This window comes from Melanotaenia boesemani, chromosome 10 (assembly GCF_017639745.1).
Source record: "Melanotaenia boesemani isolate fMelBoe1 chromosome 10, fMelBoe1.pri, whole genome shotgun sequence".
NCBI classification, from domain to species: Eukaryota; Metazoa; Chordata; class Actinopteri; order Atheriniformes; family Melanotaeniidae; genus Melanotaenia; species Melanotaenia boesemani.
In genome coordinates, this window is record NC_055691.1 from 34,029,691 (window position 1) to 34,038,225 (window position 8,535).

General features: G+C 41.0%; 2 protein-coding genes across 2 annotated transcripts in view; both read left to right on the top strand.

The window, feature by feature from the left end:
• The first annotated feature begins 182 nt into the window (after positions 1–182).
• selenoo1 (selenoprotein O1) lies at positions 183–5,429 on the top strand. Its single transcript, XM_041996264.1, has 9 exons — positions 183–871; positions 987–1,190; positions 1,280–1,457; positions 1,708–1,838; positions 1,977–2,254; positions 2,375–2,543; positions 3,323–3,508; positions 3,759–3,915; positions 4,088–5,429. The coding sequence occupies exons 1-9, from the start codon at positions 318–320 to the stop codon at positions 4,307–4,309; spliced, it is 2,079 nt and encodes a 692-aa protein (XP_041852198.1). The 5' UTR covers positions 183–317; the 3' UTR covers positions 4,310–5,429.
• A 377-nt stretch (positions 5,430–5,806) lies between these two features.
• Positions 5,807–8,535, top strand: part of mapk12a (mitogen-activated protein kinase 12a) — a 16,339-nt gene continuing 13,610 nt past the window's right edge. Inside the window, exon 1 of the mRNA XM_041996427.1 lies at positions 5,807–6,066. Coding sequence (XP_041852361.1) covers positions 5,977–6,066 — 90 coding nt within the window. The 5' untranslated portion in view covers positions 5,807–5,976. The remainder of the gene's footprint in view (positions 6,067–8,535) is intronic.

Here is an 8,535-nt window from a genome sequence, read left to right on the forward strand (position 1 = left end):
AGAAAATTATTCCAAGTTCATATATATTTGATTCTAAATTTATTTATTTATTTGTTTGTTTATGTCTTAAAACTGGTAAAATAATGATTGGAACATAATATTTTAGAAATATTAGATCTGTTTAAATGATATCTTGTTTTGAAATGTTTTAGGCTTACATCGTTCCCCTTTCGCGTTTGTTTCCAGTCGAACAAATGATAGTGTAACTCAACGCCGTCTCGAAAACATCCGCTGTGCGGGATTATGAAAGCATGACTAGAGACTAAAGTCGTTCTAACTGCGCCACTGAACACCAACACACAGATGGCCTAGTTTGGATGGCTCACTTTGGACCTCGGCTGGGGCCGTCACGCATCTTCCTTTCACGCGTGGCCGTGTTCAGACTCCTCGGGTCTGTAGGAATGGAGGACATGGGTTTGGTAATAAGTCGTTCCCCACTGGAGCGGCTCGACTTTGATAATGTCGTTCTCAAGAAACTTCCCATGGACCCGTCCGAGGAGCCGGGGGTGCGGCAGGTAAAAGGAGCGTGTTTCTCACGCGTGAAGCCTCAACCGCTGACCAAGCCTCGGTTCGTGGCTGTGTCACATGAAGCCCTGGAGCTGCTTGGTCTCGAAGGACAGGAGGTCATGAACGACCCTCTCGGGCCGGAGTATCTCAGCGGATCCAAAGTTATGCCTGGATCCGAGCCTGCGGCTCACTGCTACTGTGGTCACCAGTTCGGCCAGTTTGCCGGACAGTTGGGAGACGGGGCTGCCTGCTACCTAGGAGAGGTGAAGGTGCCATCAGGCCAAGATCCCGAGCTGCTCCGGGAAAACCCGAGCGGTCGGTGGGAGATCCAGGTGAAAGGAGCAGGGCTTACTCCCTATTCCAGGTAACAGATTTGGTATCAGTCAGATGTGTACTGTGTTTGTTTTCCATGGTTCGACAAATGCACATTTTTTTATATATTATATTTACAGTGTGTTTTCTATTTTTCTTCTCCTCAGACAAGCTGATGGCCGTAAGGTCCTGCGCTCCAGCATAAGAGAGTTCCTGTGCAGTGAGGCAATGTTCTTCTTGGGTGTGCCCACAACCAGAGCAGGCTCTGTGGTCACCTCTGACAGCAGGGTTGTACGGGATGTGTACTACAGCGGGGACCCCCGCCATGAGAAATGCTCAGTGGTCCTCCGCATTGCTCCCACCTTCCTCAGGTGAGAACAGATGGATCCACATTTTATCTATCAGTGAATTTTTTTCCTAGCTTCTTCAGATGATTGGTTGTGTTACGCTGTCCGTGAAGGTTTGGATCCTTTGAGATCTTCAAGCAAGCCGATGAATTCACAGGCCGCCAGGGTCCCAGCTATGGACGTGATGAGATCCGAGGTCAGATGATGGACTATGTCATTGAGATGTTTTACCCTGAAATCCAGCAGAACTACCCAGACAGGGTAGAGAGGAACGTGGCTTTCTTTAGAGAGGTCAGACCCCATGAGAGACACACACTCACTGTTGTAAATATGGAAATCTAAGATGATAAAACTGCACTTTAGCAGCACATCAAATTAATATGTTCTTAAGAATGAGCTAAATCAGCATGCTGTACATTTAAGCAGAGTCTCTGTGCCCTTTGGTCTCTGTCAGATTAAGATAATTAAAGAATCAGTTATTAGACATTTTCCTTATCTACTGAGTAAGAAATGCTGTGATCTGTGCTGCCTGGCTGTGCAGGTGATGCATCGTACGGCTCGGCTTGTGGCTCAGTGGCAGTGTGTAGGATTCTGTCATGGAGTCCTGAACACAGACAACATGAGCATCTTGGGACTCACACTGGACTATGGTCCATATGGCTTCATGGACAGGTCAGACATATCAGTGTTAATGCTCAAGTGGGTTCATTTATTTAGAGTATTTAAAAAGTTTGTAGGTGAAATGACAGTTCAACAGTATCTGTATTTAAACTATATGTGACACATTTGAACTTTCCTCATCCATCTCAGGTTTGATCCAGATTTCATTTGTAACGCATCCGACAACTCTGGCCGATACTCCTACCAGGCCCAGCCGGATATCTGCAGGTGGAACCTGATTAAGCTGGCGGAGGCTCTTGCTCCGGAGTTGCCACCAGAGCGTGCTGAGGCTGTTATGGACGAGTATCTGAATTTATTCAACAGTTTCTACCTGCAGAATATGAGGAAGAAGCTGGGTTTGCTGAAGAAAGAGGAGCCTGAGGATGAGATGCTGATCACTGAACTCCTGCAGACAATGCACAACACAGGTGGGATTGGAGTCCAAGACCGGCATCGGTCTGTATTGCATTGCACTAGAGCTTAGTGTGAGAAAACCTTTTGTGAAATGAGTAGACATTAAAGTAACATTTTCTGTTCCTCTCCTGCAGGTGCTGACTTCACCAATACTTTCCGTAGCTTGAGTCACATTTCCTGTCCCACTGATGGAGAATCTGAGGGAGAAGAGGAACCGATCAAGAAAGCAACAGACCTCCTCCTTGAGCAGTGTGCCTCCTTAGTGGAGCTCAAGGCTGCCAACCAACCCACTATGGATCCACGGTGAGCTATGAGGCCACATCCAGTAAAAACAATAGGTCATCTGTTTTATGCTGTACAGTTACAAGATGTAAAGCAATGCCAGATTAGGAATGATTGCAGTTAAATAAATCTGGAAACATCTTAGAACATCTAAGTCTCTTTAAATGTTTAGGAAAATCTAGAAGAGACCATGGGGGAGTTCCTGGTATTATGTTCAGACTGTCCAAAAGTTTGTTTTATTTGCTGCAAAGCAAAGTGCTGCCACCAGGTGGCACTAGTGGAGTTTCATATAATAGTGAAAAGTTGGAAATGTAGTACTGGGAAAGTTATTGCATCACAATGCTTGAGTCTGATATTTGCCTGAAAACAATTGGTTTTTTTTTAATGAGCATGCTAAAGGTAAATAATTAATCAGAGAAAATTTTTTAACAAACACCAAGACGGTGCAGCCTCATGATACACTGGAGACATGTGAAAACAGCCGCATGTCACTCATGTAATTCCCATCTTTATGTCAGAAATACTTCTTGGTGCATCTTTGAGATGTTTCCATAGTTTGAATTCTGGGAGTTTGCAGTCAGATCTTCCTGTTCCAGTCTCAGAGGGAAACAAAGTGGTTCTGATAATCAATAAAAGGCTTGTAAAAGGAGACTGGAAGTGAATGTACTTACCAAATACTTTTTTTCCAGTGACCTCCTCTTCTTTATGCATCTATCAACACTGAGTTTTCTTTACTATAATAATTTATTATATGATTTACCCAAATGTGCCATTAAGTTCTTTAACGACTATGTTTTCAGTGAGCTGGCAATGTTGCTCTCTATGGCTCAGAGCAACCCAACGCTGTTCCAGATGATCTCGGACAGGGTGACGATAGCAAGGCAGCTAGACAGGCTCAGCAAACTGAAAGACCTGATGGAGACCAACCAGGAGGAGCTGAAAACTAAGCAGGCCGAAGAGTGGACCTCATGGATTAAATACTACAGGTGAGACTTTTTTAGGAAGAGGTGAGAAGGGAAAACTGTTGGCTGGTAAAACAGGAGTGGAGAGTCTCAGGGAGGGGCTGCATGGGCCAGAGGAGAGATTCTTTCTTTTTTTGGTGGTGGGTGGTGATGGATGGAAGTGCAAATAATAAAAGGGTGGACAGTGAGGAGTGGGAGGAAATGATGTGTTGTGGCTGATTGTGTTGTGTTCCTTTACTGTAAGTCTGACTGTTTTGTGTTATCACCACCACAGGAAACGTCTGGCTCGAGAACTGGATGGGGAGAGCGACGAGCAGGCCGTGCAGGAGGAGAGGGTGAGGGTGATGGACAGCACCAACCCTCGTGTGGTGCTCAGGAACTACATTGCCCAGAATGCAATAGAGGCTGCTGAGAATGGGGACTTCTCTGAGGTCAGGTTCTGGTTTATTCTTATTAATTAGATTTTTCTTTTTAAAGTATTTCACTGTAGAGCCAGAATGTTCTGCATTAGATAGTTCCTCCTCTAGAAAAAGTGTTTCTGCAGAACTTCTTAGGAAAGCAAAATAAATATTAGAATATTCTGAATCCTTTCCCATGCTGCAGGTCCTGCGGGTCCTCAAGGTTCTGGAGAAACCTTTCTCCTCTCAGCCAGGTCTGGAGCTTCCTGCTTGGGTGGGTGGACATGGTGCCACTGCACAGGGAGAAAGGGACGAAGGTGAAGAGCAACAGCAAGAAGCGTCTACATCAGCAACCAGAGACCCGGTGCCTTATGACAGCAAGCCCCCAGCGTGGGCCCACAAAATCTGCGTCACATGATCTTCGTAATAGCTTCCTTGATTCTTTGCTTTCCTGCCTGAAGGAACAAGACAGTTTGACAGTTTTTTTTAATATCCTTCCCCACTTTTTTACTCACTGTCCAACTTTCTGTTTATCTTCAGCTGGCAGCATCAAGGAAGCTAAAAAGAGAACCGACTTTTCATAGGATAGCAAGATGACACAAAGCAGACAGATGATGTTGAGTTGACATGTTTCTTCTTGGGCTTTAGGTTTTAACTTGGAACAGGATCTTGCAGTGAGTTTTAATGTCAAAGGTTCTTTAGTAGATAAGGGATTTGCTGAGTCATCTCTATGTGGACTTTCTGTGGAGGACCCTGAATGTGAGATCTGTCAACAAAAAACAAAGTACGGGTTCTTATCCCATATTTTTGCCTGTATAAAATTTAACCGAAAGAACTCTATTTTGTTTCCTTCAGCTCAACGTCTTACCAGTCTGTTAGGTGTTTCTTTAGCTATTAATGATGAGTCAGGCAGCAAGTCCAGCAGGGACATGACTGACTCTGACAAGCTATGAGGTGTCGCTTCAACTCACCAAATTGTATGTTTGTGAGTGAGAGAAAAATGATATCTGTGGGTGAAAGAGAGTTATTGCATTTGACTTTTAAAAAGCTGCAATACATAAACGCGCACAATAAATTCTTTAAAGGCTTCGCCTTTTGATGCTGTTGTAGTTCATCTATAGACCGAACCACACGCTATGTTTTCTGATACCTAATATGATCATTCTGCATCAAAACTATCAGTTCACTGAAAGAAGCTTAGATCTGGATGTTATATTGTACTGTTTTATGTTTTACTGAGCCACAAGCAAGGATTTTGTAAAAAGGGGAATTCATGAATTAATTTTAAAGGGCTCATATAAGGTCATCATTGCTGATTATAACTCAGCTAATCTAGATCCAGGAATAGTCGTCCAGTTTGACAAAGTTCTGTCAAATAAAACACGAACAACAAATGGAAATAGTATGTTGATATATATATATATATATATATATATATATATATATGTGTGTGTGTGTGTGTGTGTGTGTATAAAATGACTTCTCTGTTTTAGCGTTTTCAAATAAACTGAGCTTTCAACAAACATTGTGCCATTTCTGACTTGAAATGTACTTCCATGTGATTCATTCATTTCTGTTTCTTACTGCACTGAAACTTGCAGACACTGAGCTTAAAGTCAAGCATTATCTGTTTGTTTCTGACGCGCCTTTTCCCCTTCAGTCAAGAATTTCTTAAAGCATATATTTGGGTTTGATTACACCTCTGCGCGTCAGTTGAGGTCATGTTTCAGCAAGTCCAGAAATGTGTTCTTCCACTGCAGCAACGCACAGTACAGAGGATTTTCTCTACAGAGTCGTTTATCATCAGAGTATATTGTGTTTTGTATGTTTTTATCCAAACTGTGCGCGTCACGCTGTCAGCTCATGATCGTCTCATGTTTTAGTTTTATTCTTTACCTTTAATTACTGGTCTCCAGCAGGACTCGGGAGTGGCTTTTGGTGACCTGGGTGCGCCCTGAGCAGAGCTGCGCAACCACCGCGGCGAGCGCATAGGTGGGATCTGGGACAATGGGTGTGTAGCACCGGAAGAGACTAAAGGATCAAAGGGGAGCTTCTTGTGTGTGTCTTGATTGTTATTTGATAAAAAAAAATAAGATGTCTGCCAGGGTCCGACCCGGCTATTACTGCCAGGAAGTAAACAAAACTAAGTGGGAAGTACCGGAGCGGTACCGGGACCTGCGGCTGGTGGACTGCGGTCAAGCCAGCCGCCTCTCGTTTTAGCGTAGTCAAGCCAGCCGCTCCTACATTTTCAGTGCGCACCTACCGTCAGTTTACGGTAAATGCAAGCGTACTGCTGCAAGGAAATTATTCCCGGTTCACAAAATAAAAGCACGAATTTAAATGTGTATTATCAAGTGATGTTTTAAGAAACTGATTCACGTTAACTGTAAACTATCGGGGTATACTGCTAACATTTACACTAAATAAATACCTTGGAATGTATGGAGTTGAAAACAGTTTTTTCTATCTATCTATCTATCTATCTATCTATCTATCTATCTGTCTGTCTGTCTGTCTGTCTGTGCTAATAAACATATACTGAGGCCTTAAAGCAAATACTAAGTGGTGTATGTTGACCATCCTTGATAGCACTATCATTCTGGACTGCTTTGGGGTCAATAGGTCACATGACCTCAAAGCTATTGAGCAAAAAATGCTCATATTTACACTTTAAAAATCATTTAAAATATATTAAGACCTTAAAGAAAATACTAAGTGGTGTATGTTGACCATCCTTGACAGCACTATCATTCTAGACTACTTTGGGGTCAATAGGTCACATGACCTCAAAGCTATTGAGCGAAAATGCTAATATTTACAGTTTAAAAATCATTTAAAATATATTAAGACCTTAAAGCAAATACTAAGTGGTGTATGTTGACCATCCTTGACAGCACTATCATTCTAGACTACTTTGGGGTCAATAGGTCACATGACCTCAAAGCTATTGAGCGAAAATGCTAATATTTACACTTTAAAAATCATTTAAAATATATTAAGACCTTAAAGCAAATACTAAGTGGTGTATGTTGACCATCCTTGATAGCACTATCATTCTAGACTACTTTGGGGTCAATAGGTCACATGACCTGGGAGCTATTGAGCCGAAAATGCTAATATTTACACTTTAAAAATAATTTAAAATATATTAAGACCTTAAAGCAAATACTAAGTGGTGTATGTTGACCATCCTTGACAGCACTATCATTCTAGACTACTTTGGGGTCAATAGGTCACATGACCTCAAAGCTATTGAGCGAAAATGCTAATATTTACAGTTTAAAAATCATTTAAAATATATTAAGACCTTAAAGCAAATACTAAGTGGTGTATGTTGACCATCCTTGATAGCACTATCATTCTAGACTACTTTGGGGTCAATAGGTCACATGACCTGGGAGCTATTGAGCCGAAAATGCTCATATTTACACTTTAAAAATCATTTAAAATATATTAAGACCTTAAAGCAAATACTAAGTGGTGTATGTTGACCATCCTTGACAGCACTATCATTCTAGACTACTTTGGGGTCAATAGGTCACATGACCTCAAAGCTATTGAGCGAAAATGCTAATATTTACACTTTAAAAATCATTTAAAATATATTAAGACCTTAAAGCAAATACTAAGTGGTGTATGTTGACCATCCTTGATAGCACTATCATTCTAGACTACTTTGGGGTCAATAGGTCACATGACCGCAAAGCTATTGAGCAAAAATGCTAATATTTACACTTTAAAAATCATTTAAAATATATTAAGACCTTAAAGCAAATACTAAGTGGTGTATGTTGACCATCCTTGATAGCACTATCATTCTAGACTGCTTTGGGGTCAATAGGTCACATGACCTCAAAGCTATTGAGCGAAAATGCTCATATTTACACTTTAAAAATCATTTAAAATATATTAAGACCTTAAAGCAAATACTAAGTGGTGTATGTTGACCATCCTTGATAGCACTATCATTCTAGACTGCTTTGGGGTCAATAGGTCACATGACCTCAAAGCTATTGAGCGAAAATGCTAATATTTACACTTTAAAAATCATTTAAAATATATTAAGACCTTAAAGCAAATACTAAGTGGTGTATGTTGACCATCCTTGATAGCACTATCATTCTAGACTACTTTGGGGTCAATAGGTCACATGACCGCAAAGCTATTGAGCAAAAATGCTAATATTTACACTTTAAAAATCATTTAAAATATATTAAGACCTTAAAGCAAATACTAAGTGGTGTATGTTGACCATCCTTGATAGCACTATCATTCTAGACTGCTTTGGGGTCAATAGGTCACATGACCTCAAAGCTATTGAGCGAAAATGCTCATATTTACACTTTAAAAATCATTTAAAATATATTAAGACCTTAAAGCAAATACTAAGTGGTGTATGTTGACCATCCTTGATAGCACTATCATTCTAGACTGCTTTGGGGTCAATAGGTCACATGACCTCAAAGCTATTGAGCAAAAAATGCTCATATTTACACTTTAAAAATCATTTAAAATATATTAAGACCTTAAAGCAAATACTAAGTGGTGTATGTTGACCATCATTGACAGCACTATCATTCTAGACTACTTTGGGGTCAATAGGTCACATGACCTGGGAGCTATTGAGCCGAAAATGCTCATATTTACAGTTTA